The sequence below is a fragment of the Protobothrops mucrosquamatus genome, unplaced genomic scaffold, assembly GCF_001527695.2.
Source record: "Protobothrops mucrosquamatus isolate PMUCROS unplaced genomic scaffold, P.Mucros_1.0 scaffold45, whole genome shotgun sequence".
NCBI classification, from domain to species: Eukaryota; Metazoa; Chordata; class Lepidosauria; order Squamata; family Viperidae; genus Protobothrops; species Protobothrops mucrosquamatus.
The window spans coordinates 1,153,833-1,175,098 of NW_015386427.1; the positions used below are offsets into that span (position 1 = coordinate 1,153,833).

The window sequence follows — 21,266 nt, forward strand, 5'->3', positions numbered from 1 at the left end:
ACTCAAGCAATATTTGTGGTACCTTCACATCACTTTGAGCATATTTTATTGTGTTTAGTAATCAAACCAATTTGGAACTACTATAAAATTTACCAGAATTTTTTTTCTAAGAAAGCATAAAACTAAGTGATTATTATTTCTTCAAGACATTATACAAAATCATATCTTTTGGAATTGTTAATATATTTGTTGTGTTTTATCCAACCTTATTTCTTACTTGATTAATTGATTTGAATGCAATAAGACAACAGGAATTCAGAAGTAATTTTGGGAATTTCATATTGCAGTTAATCTGATCCTTAGTAAACCCATTTTCTGCACAGATGGAATCTGACTCCATCTATAGAATTAGATTTCAGTTAGACTCCATCTGTGTAGAAAATGGGACATGCTGAGATAGGTGGAAAACCCACCCACCCCCCTGCCTCCCACACATACCATTTTAGAAAGGATAAATGCAATAAAAACTGCACTAAAAAAACTCACTCTGAAGAGTTTCCAGTTCAGCTCTTGCCAAAGCCTCTTCTTTCTCTTTTATTTTTGTTTCTTTATATTCTACGTAGAGTTGCCTGGCCTCCTTTAAGAAAATGCAATGATATTAGCATTTCAGAGAGACCAACTCTGAAAAGCACAATGTTAAAGTTTTACACTTCATTTCAAGCCTGGCAATTATTTTCTTAAGAAAAAAATAAAAAAATTAAAGAGTGAGATTTCTTAATAATAATGCAGCATAATGAAAACAAATTATAAAGAAATATTTTAGCAATAACCTACTGTGGTCCTAATTATTGAAAAGATAATGAATGAAATGGTTCAGTTGTAGATCTGAAATGCAACATTGCCCACTAGTTTTTTTACAGTATGCAAGATAACCTATCAATTACTCTATCCTTGGGTTTGCTGGAAATTAAAAGCACAGATCAGTCAAACGGCTCACATTTGCAACTGTAAGCAAATTCAGCAAAAACTATATATCAAACTGATATATCTGATGCATTTAGGACAAATTATTTGAGTAGAACAAACCTAGAAGAAACCTTTCTGTTTAGAATGATGAAGAATTTCATAGTGCTTGTTTTACTGCTAATATCACAATAGTACAAATGCCTCAGCCGCTTAGCACCCTAATGGCCAGTTTTAGATTCTTCTGCTATCAGTAGAAGATTATATTGTTTCTTTAAGAGACAAAGAATAGGAGAAAAAACCCTCTTTTGCCAATCATTAGAAAGACCATGCAATTTAATCTCATTTTATCTCACTGAAAGTTGGGAGAGGAGATTTAATTGTTCTACAGGGAGGCTCAGCTAAAAACACTGGGCTGGCTAGTTACTGGACATCTGAGGAGCCAGCTTGCAGGTTTCTTCATCTCCCCATCCCCACTCCCCCATGTATGAATCCAGCTTTTAGTTTCAGCAGCAGAGGGGAAGGTTAGCCTAGAGCATTTGGGACGGTAAATCCAACAGCAAATACAAGCTTATACACAAATTACAGAGGCTAATATGTCTATTTAATGTCAATAAGTAGCAAGAAAGAGGTAATTCTATCCTTGCAGATTGAGGCTTTCCTGCAACAGGTTATAAAATGGGATTTCTTATCATGGTTACAACACAATGTTTGAATCATATGGAGATACTTGATACAATATCTCTCTCCACAAAGTATATGTTTCAAGCTACATAGAAACAGAACCACAGTATATACAGTGAGAGAAAAAAATATTTGATCCCCTGCTGATTTTGCATGTTTGCCCACTGACAAAGAAATGATCAGTCTGTAATTCTAATGGTAAGTTTATTTTAACAGTGAGAGACAGAATAACAAAAAAATCCAGAAAAATGCATTTCGAAAAATTATAAATTGATTTGCATTTTAATGAGTGAAATAAGTATTTGACCCCTTCGCAAAACATGACTTGGTACTTGGTGGTGGCAAACCTCTTGTTGGCAATCACAGAGGTCAGATGTTTCTTGTAGTTGGCCACCAGGTTTGCACACATCTCAGAAGGGATTTTGTCCCATTCCTCTTTGCAAATCCTCTCCAAGTCATTAAGGTTTCAAGGCTGACATTTGGCAGCTTGAACTTTCAGCTCTCTCCACAGATTTTCTATGGGATTAAGGTCTGGAGACTGGCTAGGCCACTCCAGGACCTTAATGTGCTTCTTCTTGAGCCTCTCCTTTGTTGCCTTGGCCGTATGTTTTGGGTCATTGCCATGCTGAAATACCCATCCACGACACATTTTCAATGCCCTGGCTGAGGGGAAGGAGGTTCTCACCCAAGATTTGACAGTACATGGCCCCGTCCATTGTCCCTTTGATGCGGTGAAGTTGTCCTGCCCCCCTTAGCAGAAAAACATCTCCAAAGCATAATGTTTCCACCTCCATTTGACAGTGGAGATGATGTTCTTGGGGTCCTAGGCAGCATTCCTTCTCCTCCAAACATAGCAAATAGAATTGATGCCAAAGAGCTCAATTTTGGTCTCATCTGACTTTCACCCAGTTCTCCTCTGAATCATTCAGATGTTCATTGGCAAACTTCAGATGGGCCTGTATATGTGCTTTCTTGAGCAGGGGGATTTTGCGGGCACTGCAGGATTTAAATCCTTCACAGTGTAGTGTGTTACCAATTTTTTTCTTGGTCACTATGGTCGCAGCTGCCTTGAGATCATTGACAAGATCCTCCCGTGTAGTTCTGGGCTGATTCCTCACCATTCTCGTGATCACTGAAACTCTACAAGGTGAGATGTTGCATCGAGCTCCAGACCAAGGGAGATTGACAGTTATTTTGTGTTTCTTCACAGCAACTGTTGTCACCTTCTCACTAAGCTGCTTGGTGATAGTCTTGTAGCCCATTCTAGCCTTGTGTGGGTCTACAGTCTTGTCCCTGACATCCTTGGATAGCTATTTGGTCTTGGCCATGGAGTTTGGAATCTGACTGTTTGATTGCTTCTGTGGACAGGTGTCTTTTATACAGGTAAGAAGTTGAAATTAGGAACACTCCCTTTAATCTCAGCTCATTGCCTGTATGAAAGACACTTGGGAGCCAGAAACCTTGCTGACTGATAAGGGATCAAAACTTATCTCACTCATTAAAATGCAAATCAATGTATAACTTTTTTGAAATGCATTTTTCTGGATTTTTTGTTGTTATTCTGACTCTCACTGTTAAAATAAACTTACCATTAAAATTATAGACTGATCATTTCTTTGTCAGTGGGCAAACGTACAAAATCAGGAGGCGATGAAATAATTTTTCCCTGATTGTACATTGTATAATTCAAGAATAATAATACTGTATATTAAACATTTGAAATAACAAGCTGTTATTGCTGTTTCTCTTATTCCCAAATAAGAGAAAATCAAGCCATTTAGATGTATTAGCACTCTCTGTTATATAGCACTACTTTTCCAAACTGCCCAATTTCAAACAAGAATATTTGGATACAATCTGGAGTCTTAATTCACGATAGCATATTACCAAAACATGATCAGAAACCAGTTTTCCCAATGAGGTTTAGAGATTATATCAAAAGCACAAAACTAATAAAACATGGATGCTTTGCCTGTGAGTTCAGGTTAGAAAGAGTTAATTGGCATTTAACTCTAACCCTTCTGACATTGAAAACCAATATTTGATGCTAAATTCTGGAACAGAATCTATTACTGCTTATATGACCTCTAAACATCAAACACCAAGGGGTCTCTGTCAATCTCAGTAGTGTGTCAATCATGGAGCAATTGGAACTGAGGCTCAGATGAAAATGACAGAATAGAGGAGAAAAATGAAGTTTTCAATAGTCAGAATTGCTAAAAGTTATGAATTGTTTGGAATTAATTGAAATTAAAAGAAGTAGGATAGAAAAATGACACTTTTGAATGTTAATGTTGGAGAAGACTCCTGGCAATACATTGAAGCCAAGAAAACAAACAAACATTAAATAAATCAATCTAGAGACACAATTGACTAGGATCATATTCTGAATACATGTGAGGACTTACTTGTCAAAAATACATGTAATGCTGGGGAAAGTCTACCTCTACACTGAGAACCAGCCTGGTCTAGGGGTTAAAGGCATCAGGCTAGAAACTGGAAGACCATAAGTTCTAGTCCTGCCTTAGGCATGAATACTATCAGGGTGACTTTGGGCCAGTTACTCTCTTTTAGCTCAACCCACCTCACAGAGCTAATGTTGTGGGAAAACAGGAGGGGGAAGGAATATTAGGTGTGCTCATCACCTTGATTTATATAAATAATAAATAAGATATAAATAAAGAAAAATAAAAAGGATAATCAACAATACTACAATGCTAAGAATCAATACTGATTTGACATATAACCATCAAAGCAATAATTAAAAATAGACATTTTACAAATATTGTTCTAAAGTACTATAACAAATAGTAAGCAAAACACTTTGGTAGGTAAAGACCCATAAAATATGGTATGTACTGTACTTTATATTCAGAATTTTTCATTATTTTCAACTTCTAATTAACTGAATTTCTTAAAATATGTCACTTCATATTTTCTCACTTAAAACAATTTTTTTCTATTCAAAACCTGATTTGCAAACCCAACATCAAGTAATGTGATATATTAATTGATTGATTGATTGATAAAAATAATACCAAATAGCTGCTATTCTTTTACCTTTAATCCATTATTCACAATCAGTTTTTCTAATCTGGAAATTTATTTTGCAAAATTGAACTCTGGACAGCCATTTGTGTTATAATGAAGTCACTTCACTCCAACAGAAATTCATTGTCAACTTCTTTTATATCCTTAACCTACAGGACATTTATTTTACAAAGATTCAAAATACTTTCCAGGTAACCATACCATGATAATAATGTTACTAGGAATGGGTTTCTTCATGGGATGAAGCTGATCAGCCACATTCAATTACTTCTATTCTGAACTGCCAACTAACCAAATTTCAAGTAACACTACTTTCCTTGGAGCATCTAATTTATAAATTCCAAGCCTGCCTGCCTGCTTGCATGCCTATCTATTCCTCCTAGCAAGCTATCAAACAACAATAAACAACAATATACAACAACAACAACAACAATAATAATAAAGTTGGAAGCAACTTTGGAGGTCATCTAATCCAATCCCCTGCTCAGGCAGGAAATCCTATACCATTTCAGACAAATGGCTGTCCAGTTTCTTCTTAAAAACTTCCAGTGTTGGAGCATTCACAACTTCTGGAGGCAGGTTGTTCCACTAGTTAATTGTTCTAACTGTCAGAAAATGTCTCCTTAGTACTAGGTTGCTTCTCTCTTTGGTTAGTTTCTATCCATTGCTTCCTGTCCTGCCTTCAGGTCCTTTGGAGAATAGCTTGACTCCCTCTTCTTTGTGGCAGCCCCTGAGATATTGGAACACTGCTATCATGTCCCCCTCTTGTCCTTCTCTTCATTAAACTAGACATACCCAATTCCAGCAACTTATATGTTTTAACCTCTAGTCCCCTAATCATCTTTGTTGCTCTTCTCTGTACTCTTAATAGTAATAGGTATGATGTGTTACTTAGACATAATTTTCAATATATTTCACAACAATAAACCAAATATTTTTTTAATTGAGCTTGATTCTTGGTGACTTAATGGACATGTCCATGTACATTTCTTGCCGGAAGTACACAAGTGATTTGCTTTGTCTTCTTTCTCATCTGACATAACATTAAAATTGCTTTATTGCCCCCACTCACATACTAAATAGGTCTCATCATGCTTAGCTTTTTTAGAATAGGTCAAAGTTGGCTAGATACTACTGCCTAACTCAGTGATGGCGAACCTTTTAGAGACCAAGTGCCCAAACTGCAACCCAAAATCCACTTATTTATTGCCGGGTGCCAGGTGGGTGTGGCTCACTGGGTGGGCGTGGCTGTGGTGGTCATGGCAGTTTGGGTGGGTGTGGACAAGGTGGGCGTGATCACCTCGATTTTGCTCGTGGGGAGGGAAGCTTGTGGGGGCCGGGCAAGGTTGGGGGAGATCCAGGGGGGTCTCTGGCAGGTGGAACGATGGGCAGGATGCTCATCCTACTGGGTGAGGCAAGGCGAGGCAGGGCAGGAGTGCCATTGTCACAGGGCAAGGTGAGGCCGGGGCGGCTGTTGCCTGACATCATCAGCCCCTGCACACAGAGGCCAGCAAGTGCATGGGTGCTGGGATGCATCCGGCCATGTGGGACCTTGGCGAGTTAGTGGGTGGTTGGTTGAAGAGGGATGGTTGCCATCTTTGGAGCATGGCGCGCATGCCCACAGAGAGGGCTCTGAGTGCCGCCTCTGGCACGCATGCCATAGGTTCGCCACCACTGGCCTAACTCCTCCTCCTCTTCCTCCTCATCATTATGACCACCATTCCATACCAATTTACTGCAAAACATCTCTTCATTGAAGATTATGGATTATAATCTATCATGTAGGTCTGAAGCAGGTTGTGTGTTTGTGTGTGTGCAAAAAGGAAAAGGAAAATGACAAATCTGGATGAAAATCTTCATAAAAAGGGAATGAGCTTCCATATAAAGACTAAGAATCTGCTTGCAATTTAACTGATCAAATAAAAAAATAAAACAAAAATCCTCACCTGCATGAGCAGCAGGCAAGCCCGCACACACCCGCTCCATTTAAGTGAGCAGCAGGCATGTCTGGATGCCACTTGCACAAATGGAGCTGCACGTACCTTTGCTGGCTGCTCACACAGAACCATTTTTTCTCCCTCCCCCCCTCACCCGCAAGTCTGCAAAGCCAGAAATGTTGAGGAACTCTGATTTAGAACCTCTTAGGTACCAACATATTTTGCTTTTGCATGCATGTTTATTTAAGATAAACCCTACCAATGCAATAACTCACAAACTGGAATGGATAAGAAAGCAGCTTTCTTCTATGTCTCCTAATCATTTCAGTAATGTTTGCACCAGAACCCATGGTCAGTATTATTTACATGTTTTCCAGTATGCGACTTCAAAAATTTCAGTTATTTTTTTATTTTAGTTACTTATATACTGTCCTGCCTTTCTAGTGTATATGCCTCTTTCAAGGCTAATTGTTTCACCCGTGTAAGCTAAAATAAGAGATATAGCAAAGCTTTTCCAGAAATGTAAAGAAAAGTGAATGAAAGTTTATGGTTTGCAAATGAAAGATACAGGATGATGCAAGAATAGCTGAAGAAAGAGAAAACTTTCTCCCTACAAAGAAAGCAATGCAACACTACAGTACAAAAAATATCTATCTTAAAAACACTGATTCATGCAAGCAAGCCATTCTATCAACATGCGTTTTAGTAGAGCTTTTCTTCACTCTTTAGGATAAGATATTGATTTTACTTTTAGTTGTTGTATTTTACTTTAGGTTCTCAACATATTGCTCTTTAAACTATCTTCTTTGCTAAGCAGTCCCACGTCAGGATTATCAAATTCTCTCCAGGACTATAATTCTGTTTTTAGTAGAATCTCCTCACAAATATATGCTATCAATGTTATGGAGCCCTGAAGGTTTCAGAATGGTGAGCAGTCATATTAATGCATATTAACATAATTCAAAAGGTAGTCCATTTAACTGCATTATGAGATCAAATGTAATGCTTCACGTTTTCATTTGAAATTTTCAGGAAGTATAAATCAATCTTATAACTCTATATATAGCTTTCAAAATAAACTGCTTTCATTGTGTTATAATTTGCTTCCTTCCCTAAGAAATAAAACAAAAATCCATTCTTTTTTTTTTAACTGCAAGATTTTGGATTCTTTAAAGACAAGATGTATTTCATTCAACACTGGGTAAGTGATGAGTTTCCCTGACATATCTTTACACATGTCAGGAGAATTCTCATTTACCATGGTCAAAACAAGATTTGATATAGAGCAGTTTTTCCATTTCCATATCATTCTGCCAGCACAAGATTTTAGTGGCACCTAATATTTCATTAAGTAGACAATTTAAGGCAAGAAAAGACTACTTTCCCTTCAGAACAAAATCTTGCACAGATTGTATCCAGAGTTCCTTAGCAATTGCTGAAAGTGAAAATTAATGGTAGATGAGGTATAAATGTAGAGAAAAAGCTACATTTTGGGAAACGGAGTGGAAACATGATGCTCTCATATAATATCCATGTTAGTAATTAAATGTACATGAAAGCTACTAAAATATATGAATCAACAGCTTTTTAGCACTAAGTAGTTTTCCTACTTAGATTGGCTAACAAAATGCTTCAATAGCTATATGCTCTAGAGTTGACTGTCCTGTTTGAGGCACCTAGGCAGTTTTATTAAGTAATTAATCATAGTAGGAAGAATTGGCATGATTTCAGGATACAACAAACCATCCAAATAATTCAGAGAGAATATTGCACATGTAAGTTGAATAATACATTGAAGAACAGGGATTGCAGGAACATCCATGCCTTTGCAATGAATTCCTGTTTCTAGAGATAATTTAATAAATTGTTCTATCTAAAGGCAATATCCTAGATTCAATCTTCAAAATCTAAAGAAAAACGTAATATGCTCAGCTGCCAGAGTTGAAAGATGAATGCCCAACACTACCATTAGGTTACAAATGTTATTCATGGTAGGTTCATTCACAGAAGATTTTAGCCATATGGTCCATCTTTTTGCTTAGTATGATATACAAATTCATCACCGTGGCTTGTTCAATAAAACATGCTTAAAAAAACCTGACACTATTACACCTGAATGCAAAAAATATGTCTGTGCTAAACAAGTTATTTCTGAAAGAAAAAAAATATGTCCTGACATCAGAACTCTTGTTTAGAGGTAGCATCTGGAAGTATGTACAAAACCGAGCTTTGGTTGGGGACATTTGGTAATATTCACATCAGCTCTCCTCACTTCAAAAATCCATCTTAATCTACTTCCTCCCATCATCCACAAAATAATTAAAAGTAAAGCTCTCAAAAATATTGTGCTTTGAAACTGTGTAACATTTTTCCTCTAACCCTAGAGAACAGCTGGCATAGCAGAGAAAAGGAAAATGACAACAACAGCTAACCTGTGGACATGCATACAAAACAGTTTTCTGAAGTAAAGAACCATCTTAATTATTTTAAGTGCCTTCATGTATTAGAGTTAAGAGAAAGGAACAGAAGGGGCAGGAGTGATAGAAAATACTCAGATGGATAAATGACAAACAGATGTGAATAGCAGTTTTGCAGCATGATTTGTGTAAACAGATATTTAGTCGAGTCTATTTAATGGCTAATATCAGGAGATATTAAAAAGATGCAGGCTGGAATCAAAAGATACCCGTGCCTAAACAGACAGGCCTTCTGCTCGTAATCAGAGAATATATGTTTTCAAATCCTGCTTCTGCCTGAGCCTTGTTTTCGTCTATATCTTCAAAAAATAAGATGGGATACAATAGTGCTAATCAGGGAAAGGTGATGGAAACAGAAACTGCAGTAGCAAAAACCCTATTTAATTGGAGGGCAAGGAAAAATTGCAAATTCTTGATTTCAAGAGTGAAAAATTGTCTTTATTGTTGCCTAATATAATATATGTAACTCGTTAAAAGTTTAAAGAAATAAAATAACTTTGTACTCTTTTTGAAACACCACCACCATGACAACCCTGCATGTTTTAATTAAGCATTGATTCAGACAGAATAAACAACTGCTGTGATGCTGCACGTTGTCCAAGAGTAGGAGGGAATCTCTGAAAACATATTCTGATTTGCCAAATATAATATATTTCTATAGTATTTGGAAAATGTATATTGCCGCCTACTTGCTCACAGTGGCTCAAGGCGGCTTACAGGAAATGAAAGCATAACATAAAAGAAATAAAAATAATAAAATAAAAATAATAAAATAATAACCCTCCCCCACACACACATACCAGCAAGAACACATACTCATACCAGCCATTTAATGGGCTCCATCCCACTCTGGGTTCCCTAGATGCGCTGGCAGAACCACGTCTTCAGAGTCTTCAAAAAGAGTGTTCGAGTGGGGGTCAAAGAACCCGAAACCACAGCCACTTGGTCTTGCCAGGATTCAGTTTCAACCTGTTACTCCCCATCCAGCCCCTAACAGTCTCCAGGCACTACGAGAGGGAGGTCACGACATCGCTTAGCCCACCATGGGTTGAGATATATAGCTTAGTATCATCAGCATATTGATGATATTTCAGTCCATGGTGACCAATGATCTTACCCAACAGTTTCATGTAAATGTTGAATAGAAGTGGAAAGAGTACCAAGCCCTGCAGGACCCCGCAAAGCAGTGGGCGAGGGCTGGATCTCTTACCTCCTATTAGCACTGAATAGGAGTTGCTACAGAGGAAGGAAGTGAATCAGGATAACATAAAGACCATTACTCCCAACCCCCGAAGCTGCTCCAGAAGAATACCATGGTCAAAGGTATCAAAAGCCACTGAAATGTCTTCAAGTAGCGCAAGGATGGATGTACTGCCCCAATCCTGTTCCTGCCAGAGATCATCAAAAGCATGACCAATGCCGTTTCTGCCCCATATCCAGGTCTGAATCCTGACTTGTAGGAGTCTAGATAATCCATTTCATCCAGAAATCTCTGGAGCTGCCATGCAACCACCTTCACAACAATCTTCCCCAAAAAAGGAAGATTGAAGATAGATCGGAAATTATCCAACAGGGTGGAATCTAGTGATGGCTTCTTGAGAAGAGGGTGGACCACAGCCTCCTTAAAGTGCTGGGGCACTACCCCTCCTGTTGAAAACATTAATCATTGCCAAAATCCACCTGCATGTCACCTTCCAGGAAGCTTTCACAAGCCAGGAGGGACATGGGTCTAAAACACAGGTGCTTGCGTGCATATTTCCTAGGATCCTGTCTACTTCCTCAGGAGCAATGGGGTCAAACTGTACCCAAATAATAGGGCAAGAACCTGCCCCAGGGGCCTCCCCCGGACCAGCAACCATGCTGGCATCTATCAGGGAACAAAGTCAAGCAATTTTGTCTTCCAGAAAATCCGCAAATTTCTCAGCACGCCCCATCAGGTGGACCTCAGTCTCCTCCTTTCCGTTTTAATAGGAAGGCCAGTTCATAACAAATTTGGAATAGCTGTAGAGACCCTGTTCCTAGAGGGTGGAACTTCTATAATCCAGCCTTCCCTGACACTTTGCTTTTCTAATCTTTTGGCATTCCAATTCCATAATTCCCATCCATCATGGCTGAGAGTTCTCATCCCAGCACATCTGGACATCACATTCAGTAAGGCAGTCTTGCTTTGTTTTTAAGATGTCCAGCAAAAGTTTGCTTTGTCAAATATTAGTAGTTTAGAAGTCAACTTAGCAGAGAAGCTCCACAGCCTAGGCATCCCCCAGTTTGTGGACTTTAGTTCCACAATTCTCAACAAGACTATGACTGTTGAGTATTGTGGGACTCTTTACTGGATATACAAAAAAAGCTGGATAAAGTTTAAAATTATAGGAAATGTAAGTGATAAATCAAAAGTATGATCTGGATGATTTTTTTTATAGTCTTTGCCTAATGACCATTCATTCATCAACTGTTCCAAGTTATGGAGATGCTGAATAAATGGTACTTATGTCCAGTCCTCAAAGTTATGGCTCCCAGTAGTCTGCCCAAAATTTGGATGCCTGGCAGTCAGCATACAATGACAACCAAAGTTGTCAACTTTCCCAGCTGTCTATCTATCCACACACCCCCATATACACACAGTCTCTGCCCAGTTGGCCACCCTGTACAGCAATACTCCTCAGCTGGGGCTGAAGTATAGGCCTGGGGCTTTCAGCAATCTTAGCCAGCTTTCCTTGCACCCAAGGCCTCTATTTTACCCTCAACATTGCTGCCAAGGAGTATCATCTCAAGCTCTGCATGTAGCCAGCCACTATAGCACCACAACACAAAGTCTCGCATTACCCTGTGCTCCATAGGCCTGTCACACCCAACTGATTTTCTCCATCTTTTTCCTGCTGCTGAGGCATGCCTGACCTGGACCTATATGAAGTAACTGCTGGCTACACCAGGCCTTCTTCTGGAGGCCATCTGCACCTTTCCCCAAATAGCATGTGCTGCTTTTAGAAGGGCTTCTGAGGCTGTGACACTGTTCTCCAAATGGTACAGCTTTAAGCATTTAAAGATCCTTGAAATAATTTAAATAAATAAGAGAGGCAAAAACGCCAAAATAATTATTAAATTTATCTACTTAGATTTAATTTTGATAGTTTTGTCTTATTTCCCACTTATTTAGCAGAACTCTCAATACCTCCATATTTATAAATATAGGAATGACTGACGTTCCATGTTTTGCAACATGAAAATATTTCTTCAGTCAACAAGCAATGAGCATAAAAATGGGGACAACTTAGAAAAACAAAAATACACAAAAATAGAAGCAATAGGGTATTTCATTATTACCTGAAATAATTGAGGCAATGCTTTTACCATTGTGTAGAACCATATTCCCACTTTACATGGAAGTAGGTCCCGCCACTGTGGTTTTTCCACCAGTCTACAAAAAACACATTTAAAAAAACAGAAATTACTAGTGGTACTTTTGCAGGCAACTAGGAATAATAAAGATTCAAAGTAAATAATAGCCTATAATGGGAATATGTAAGTAGTTTCATTCAGTGTGTAACTATTAAGTCAGATGTCTCTAAGATTGTTTAGGCTTGTTTCTATCTTGCCAAATAAAATCTTCAGCTTTTTCTGATGGTTGCAATTGGGGAGGGAGGGAGGGAGGGAGGGAGAGAGACAGAGAGACAGAGAGAGAGAGATTAAGCATCACCAAACCAGTTTCAAGCGTTGACAACCAGTTATGAAACTGTACTATAAGCAAGCCAATACATAAAAATTAATGTCTTTTGCCATTCACTGAAGCATTGATGTCATAAGAAAGGAAGATGGAAGATTGGTTTCTGCTCTCTTATCCTGCATTGATTCAGTTCATGTTCCTGCTGTGTGAATTATTTAAGGCTTTTATTTCTTTCTATAATTCAACAAAAGAAAAGACGGTATCTTCTGGAGCATTCTGATTATCACTATTTCCTCCCCCATGGTTTGCTAGCTCCAAAAATGAAGAAAGAAGTATAACCAGTGGTGGGATTCAGCTGGTTCGCACCACTTCTGTAAAACCGATAGCTAATTTGTTGTTGCCCAGGCCTAGAATGGACTTCCGGAAGTGGCATCCACACAAAGAACCAGTTGTTCACATATTTGAATCCCACCACTGAGTACAACATTTTACTAATCTTTTACTTTTAAAGCCAAACTGTGTCAAACAAAACCAGACTAAAGTAATGATAGGTAAATTGTGTAAATAAAGACCATAGCAAGGATCAGGTATTATGTAATACCAATGAGCATCAGCCTTTCTTTAATTCTTCTCCTGAAATTAAAAGAAAACCGAAATTATTGGTTTCTTATTAAAGAAGTTCTATATAGACTTCTGTGTTGCCTGAAAATTCTTCCAAAATGTGCATTCATTTCCTCTATACTTTAAAAATTCATTTCTATAAATTATCATTTATAACTTCAGCACATTTTTTAAAATAAAATATAACTCTTCAAAGATTCATTTCAAGAAATACAAAAACATTTCCAAATCTTATTTTCAGTGTCTGGTATGTCAAAAACTATCTGTGTCCCTTCTATGGAAGGAGCAGTTCTTCCAGAATAATTTTCTAAGTTCCCACCTTTCACTCTTCTCTACACCAAGTTTTACTTCATCATTATTCTTTCCTCCAGACCTTTTCTTCTTCTCCTTCTTTTTTCTACTAAGCAACTCATCCTAAGCAAGAAAAGAAGAAAGAAGAGTTCCACAATTTAGGAAAACTCTGCAAATAAAAGTAAAAATAAAACAGGACAGGGGCTACTAATTATTTTAAAGAAATCATTAACAATAAGTGTTGCCATGGTAGTCGTTCTTTAAAACACTGCTTCCCAAACTTTTTTCTTCATTACCCAAAGCTGCTTTTCAGAAAGTCCTTTTTACCTAAAGTAAATAAAACTCATTTACCCAAAGTAGATAAAAAAGTAAATTGAAATGTCCCTGTTGCAAGTGGATAATGGGTTCATGTGTCATTAACCCCCTCCTCCCCCAAATCACTTTTATCCAATTTTGGGTAATTTACCCAAGTTTGGGTAGGACTTCCTTAAACACATATGAACTCCAACAGTCAGGTATGTTACATTCACATTAATCAAACTGTCCCTTTTTTACAGCTTTAACTTATTCTTCTCATTCAAAATTGTAATAATGTGGCTCTAAAAATATTTTTAAAATATAGATGGCTTAAATCCTGAAGAGTGCTGAAAATGCAAAACCAAATTCATACATAAATAAGGATGTTCTTTTGTTTTCTGATAGTCAGGAAGGAACCAGCATTTAAAACATTTCTTTACTTCTGTCATTAAGAGTGAATATAAATTTCAAAGGGGAGGGGGGAGAAAGGAGAAAAAAAGAAAAGGAAAAAAAGGAAAAACGTAAACTAAATATCAAGGAAGGGAATTTAGCTTGAATTGGTTTCTCAACTCTCCTTCCTCTGAGATCATCAGATCTTGATATTAGAACAAAACCTAAAATATTTATGTACTTCAACATGATCTTAATTTAAAAAACTTCTAGAGGGAGGAAGAAAATACTTTTTTTTTCTTTTTCTTTTAGGACTATTTTTGTCAGCATGCAATCTGAAAGGCTAATTCAGACAACGGCCTGTACTTCTGCATGTATAAAAGATAGAGCATGATCAAGATTCCTGAGCTGTGCCAATATATTTTGCCACTTGAAGCAATAAACAACAAAGACAGACTGAAGCTGACTGGACAGAGAGCAGAATTTAATTTTCAACACTGTTCTATCATCAATGTCCTCCACTATACTAGTGGAATATTTCATTTATAGCCCTCTCTGCTGTCTCTTCCAACCCTCACTGTTCCATCTCCCATTTTCCGATTGAAGCTACCTGTTTCTCTGTTTGCCTCCCAACAGATTAACTATTAGCAGTGTTAATAATGAAACATTAATGCTTAATTCAGAAATGCTGAGCAATTCTTGATGATTTTAGAATAAGCTTCTTACCAGTTGTTTTTCCAGGTAGATAGACCAAACCACAGCATAATGTCCTACTGTGAGGATAATGAACAGAAGTAATGCCAACTCTTCATTGCTCATTTTCCTCACTCGCCTGTAATAAAATACAGGCTGTCGCCAATCTGGTAGCCCATTGATCAGGATATCATCATACCTAGGGCAGTAAAAACAAACAAACAAGCTCTCATAATGCATTTAAAATTAACCTATTTCCTTCTTTTTTAATGAGACAGATATGGCTATTTTGTTTCACTCATCACCTGTTTTGTTTTTAACAGCAAACTCTTACAATTATATAGCTTGTCAACATTTAATCTGGGTTCCTAGGATAAAATTTCGAACCAGACTTCTATGGAAATGTTTACCACTGACTACTTTAAAAATGGTGACTCTACTGTTCTTACAGCTCCCCCAATTGATTCACTGGAGAAGTGTTTTTTTCTCAAAAATAAACCACATGTGTTCAGCCTCCCTGCCAATCAAGGGTCATGTTCTGAGAATAAAGAATTACAAAAGGATGATTGTAAGTGGAAAGGTAAAGACCACCAAAATCATTTATTGGCTATAATTCCTTATTTATAGCCATATGTAGAAGCAGCCTTAATTGTCCAAAATATTTAGTTTTATAAAACTTTGATGTGGAAACTAACTTAGGAATGACTAGTAATTTAATTGTGAACATTTACAAAAATAACAAACTGTCATTTTAAAAATGTAAAAAGAATAACTTTAGCCTAGTAAGAATTTTCATTTTAAAGGTTGAATTTGCATTATTTCACATTAAAAAATAATTTGGATAATTTCTTTTTTTATATATGTTTTATTAAATTTTTAAAAATTACAATCTTTAGAGACAACATGTTGTCTCAGTTTACATATTTAATATTAACTTCTTCAATAAAAATCTATTCAGTACTGCACAATCCAGTATTTTTTCCCTGATCCTCCTTTCTTCCCCATATTTTTTTCATTTTCCCCTCATTAGACAATTACAATTTCTGGTACTATTGATGTATACAAAATTAGATATAGACATCTTCATCATATTTTACTAACATTATCCAAATAATAATAATATCAATTCATAATATCCTGTTTTTCATGCTCTTATTAAAGTTTGATTTCCCATCAATATTTAAAGTATCTTTGTCATTTATGATTTTCTCAATATTATTTACATTTATACAGCCCCAAAAAATTATTCATACCAATCCTCCTCTTATTTTCAAATTTCCCATATCAAAAGAACAATTTTTTTTAATTTTAATTCTAAATCATATCTTCCATTATAAAAATCTAGTTATATCTAAGAGCCATCCATTCTTTTAATCATATTCAAACAGGTATATTAAACAGAAAGAGCCCCTCCTGATAGATCAAATTCTCTGTTTTTTAAATCTAACTCTCGCTTTCTTTTTTTGCCAAGTAGTTTTCCAGGCCAAGGCAATTAAATCGCCCAAAAATTTTCTTTCTATTTTTGTGAAAGCTGCTTGACGTGAGGAAGACAATTTAGGTAGAGTATTTTTTGGGGGGGAACTCCATCCTTCCATATTCCCTAAGTATTTCCCCTGCCCGCTTTATGTTTCATTTTCTAAAATCTTCTTCCTTGTCATCAGGTGTATTTTGGAGAAAGGAGTAAGGGGGTCTTTTGTATTTTCATTGTTATGTTGGTATTATTTTATTTGTATATGGCAGTCCATATTTCCCTTCTCCTATCTCCTCCATCTTTAGGTCCATTTCTTCTGCTTCATAAAAAAATAATTTGGATAATTTCTTATATTTACTCTTGTTAGTGTTTTAAAATGAATGATTTAAACATCTGCCAGACAATATTAATTTCTTACGTGCATAAAAATAACTTTCTCTGAAAAAAACAGACAAGTCTATTATTGAAAAGAGTTCAAATGGAGACATATTGTATGCTCAAATTAATCCTAAATAGAACACAGCTCATTGAATATTCTAATCACACTATTTCTAGTATTAAATCTGCACTAAAGGACTAATTTGGTGCAACACATTGACCAAAATATTTTAATTAAAAATATTCTGAGTTAGTCGCAGGCCTAATTACAGGAATAGCAATAGGGCCTATATTGTCATGCAGGTCAGTAGGACTCAGTAGTAGGTTTTTCTCAAGTAAATTGACCGATCCAGGAATAATAGTGCAGCTGCTAAACTGCCAGTCTTGACATGTAAATCAATTTAAATGCAACAACTGCAGTAGCTACTTTGACAGTTATTAAATTGATACCTTGGAGATATCTTAACAGAGAAAGTCAAACTTTTAAATTATATTTTTATTTAAAAAATCAAATCAAATTTTGATTGAATACCCAGGTCATACTGTTCCTCAAAGCAAAATGCATTTTATTTCTACAGTTAAATAATTAACAGAACAGATATTATAAAACTGCCTTATGTTAGTTGCTATCTATACAATTAAGAAAAACAAAATAAAATATAGCTTTATAAATTCACTTGAAGTCTTTAGCCAATACCATTACTAAAAGACTTAAACTCAATAATAAACAAATCAGCAATTTCCATAGCATTCAATGGATTTGCTTTCAAGTAAACCTGTATAAGTTTTCCCCAAAAAACCTTTTCTTCCAAAAATAAAAAGAATCTCAATACTTTTGGGGACTGAAAATATCTTAAAATGTTAAATGTTTTTTTTTTAAAAGTTAAATGTTTTTAGATTATATCAAGTCTAAAATTGAAACATATTTAACAAAAAAATTACAATTTGCATATGAATTAGAAATTTCTGATTAAAATTATGAAATTAAACCAAAATAAAAGTTCATTCTTATACATCTGACAAATGTAGCCCACTAATAATCAAGAAACCAGTAAGATTGTTTTTCAAAAATTGCACAATTCACAACTTGTGTATTTTTAGGTTTTGTATACCATTCTTCAAAGTTTTTCAAAAACAGATTTCAACAAATTAAAATTACAAATTAAAATCACAATTTATAATAGTAAAAACAAAAGTCATGGTAGTTATCTCTCTTAAAGCACGTTTAATGTATTTTCCGATTTGATGCAAGAAAATCTCACATGCTAAAATACATTAAACACTAAGTATTTACCAGGCTCTGTCTGCTATTTTGAACAAAAGTCTCCAAGGATTTAGTTCCAGAATCAATGCTCTATTGATTTTACTATCAGTGAACATTATGGCTCACATGACAGGCCATTTTAAGGGAAGATAGCTTCTATTATATGCCACTTTTTAGAATATATACTATCAAAAGATAAATCACTGAGTTCTATGGCAATTAAGGACTATATTTAAAAATTAAGCTGTCTGCTTAATTTTTAGGAGTACATATAAACAATGATCCTTAGTCAGAATGCTTTGATAGTTTTAATCTTGTTTTTCACATTTAGAAAATTAGTTAATTAGGAAGTATACAGACAATTCATTACAGCTCTTGTTTGCAGAAATCAATCTATCACATAGAATGAATCTTCAAAGGCATGCAAGAGAATGAACACATAAGCAGATTGTAAAGAGTTTTTCTGTTCTCTCCATTTGCCCATTCTCCTAATTTCCTCATTTCAAATTATGAATAACATAAGAGAAAATAATTCATTTCATAACTAATATAAATTGGAATAAGTCTCCCAGTTCACCCTAAAATATTTCTTCAAACTAGAGATTTATTTTGCAAAAGATGCAGTTACTAAACAAAAAATTTGGCTCCTCATATTTAGGTGGCTCAAGGCTACTATAGTGCAATTGGCTATCACACAGGAACACTTAACCCTGAGCTATAGTCCCTACTTTTTAATTAAAATTGTGACAAGATTAGAATTGAAAACCTATCACGAAATTTAACTGAATCTTCAACATCATTTCATTTCCACAACTATGTATACAGAACAGGATGTAAATATATAACATTTACAGGGTGGGGAAAGGATCCTTTTTTTTTTGTATTGTTCCTTTTATATTTTTTTCATGCATTTGTTTTGCAAACACACACACACACACACACACAGATAATGTAAATGAGTTTCAGAACACTATATTTTCCATATGGTAGTTGTAAAAATCTATTCATTACAAAAAAGGTGATAGGATATACAAGCCTGGTGTTGGAACAATTATTTTGGTGTTCCACCAATTATTTTGGTCACAAGAATTTTAAAAAGCTATTGATGAGTTGACAAGAACACTGTGGAAAAGTTATCAAAAAGAGGTTGTTCTAATAATTAAAGTTTCTAAATAAATAACATGTTTGGATTAAACTTTTAAAAAATTGTCTAATGAAAGGGAAGTAATTTGTTGGAAATCAACTTAATTTCATCTACGTTTTAAAGTAGGCAGCAAGTTATACCAAATGTATACTTTTACATGGCAACTAAAGTAACTATGCTAAAAGTAACTCCTACTATCAATCCACTATAATAGAGAGCATGGAAATTTTAAATATTATTTTATCTGCTGTTCACTCATCTACCATATGTAGTAAGATATTAAGCCTTTGGGCATTGTGCAACAGTTTCCAAACTACTGTTTTCCTTCCTCCAGCTTCAGAATGCAAATGGTTTGACATGTGAACAATTCAAAGGGGAATTCAAAAGTTCAGCCTTTATACCAGCTTTTCTTTCACATGCTCTGGAACCAAAGATTCAAATTTCTTGTGAATTGGGAACTAGGTTCTGGGCAAACAGATTTAAAACCAGAAACTTAAGCTTTCTTAAACATTCTGGTACATATTTCAAATATGCTGGCTTAATTTACAACATATTCAATGGTTAAGTAATATTTAAAAGGATGTTTACAGCATATAAAATAAATGGAACAGCTACATCCTGAGCAAACTATTTGTTTCATGGCAAAAAAAAGGCTGAAAATTAAAATAGCTGAAGATTTTGATCCAAATAATATTTTCAAACTTTAATATTATTAGGACCAACAAATCTCAAGGAAATTAATTAAATGAATGCATTATGCAACTGGGAAAATATACTTTTAAGAAGGAGAAAGTATTTAAAAACCATTGGTTGTCTCTTGATTAGCTGTTATTTAAGGAAGATAAATATCCTGCATATTGTAATCAACACCAGCAGTTTTTCAACTGAATCAGTGAACCAACAGCAAAAATTCCTGCAGGCAAATACCTGGGGAAAGATTTCTCATAGAAGAATGGATGTTTTGTTTGTTGCTTTTAAAAGGAAACACCTGCTGCTACTGCACATTCCTAGCTTCATGGAAGAGATCATCATAAGAGATTTGGAGTCATTTAACTTAAGTATCATAAAAATTATTTTTTGTTTAATTGTAACTCATTTTTAAAGATGGGTAGAGATTGAACTATAATGCCACACATTTCTAACATAATTTTATTAAGTGCATTAAAAAGAGCACAATGTGTAAATATTTACATGAAACTTCTAAATAACTTGATATCCATGGTCAGCAACTACAAAATGCAATTCCTTGACATTCCAACTGTATTAAAGAAAAAACACTGAAAATTTTAGAGTCTATATCTTTAGTATTAATTAGCTTAAAGAACAGTATGCATATAAAATGAGCACTGCAAAAAATAGCAAAAATGATGCACACATACGTGTACATGGTAAGAGGTTGCATTTAAACTAGCTCGTACCTTTGCAACCATTTGACATAAGACATTGACCCCCATTGTTTAACTTCCTAAACTTCCTTGATCTATGACTCTAAGCTGAAAGAGTGCAGTAGGAGGCAGGGTAAAAACCATACACAAAATCACCAAAACTCCTCTGAACACTGTTCCTTGGCTCTTTCAACACAGAGGATTATCTGAAAGTAGATAATCTCTACTATGAGACCTGGAGTCATGCCAAGGCGTCTACAAAGCCAAGAACCCCTAGAGAACATTCAGCACCCCTGCTCAGAATATTGAAAACCTAGAGGTATTTCAAATAGAACTCCTATGCTGGTAGTAAGCCTTTTCTTCCTTCCCCCCAAATATCTGGGTCACCAATAGCTAAATTGAGCACCCTAACAAACTGTGCAAGTCCCAATTCTTATTCCACAAGAATTGAGAAAAGCTAAACCAAGCATAAGTGATTGCCTGATTATGTTCTTTTCTCATGAAGAGTAAAAATATTTACTATGGTTTGCCCATTAAAGAAATTACTGAATAATATAAAACAACTGAAAGCTAATAAGTTTGCTCATTGTTCTTAAATCTATATATTTTGATAAAATAG

The 21,266-nt window shown here is 35.5% G+C and overlaps 1 protein-coding gene across 1 annotated transcript in view; it reads right to left on the reverse strand.

Annotated features, from left to right (window-relative positions):
- Positions 1–21,266, reverse strand: part of DNAJC1 (DnaJ heat shock protein family (Hsp40) member C1) — a 131,642-nt gene that overhangs the window by 57,998 nt on the left and 52,378 nt on the right. The window contains exons 4-7 of the mRNA XM_015811557.1: positions 15,039–15,204; positions 13,654–13,748; positions 12,374–12,467; positions 487–577 (exon numbers count right to left, since the gene is read on the reverse strand). Of these exons, the coding sequence (XP_015667043.1) occupies positions 487–577; positions 12,374–12,467; positions 13,654–13,748; positions 15,039–15,204 (446 nt within the window). The remainder of the gene's footprint in view (positions 1–486; positions 578–12,373; positions 12,468–13,653; positions 13,749–15,038; positions 15,205–21,266) is intronic.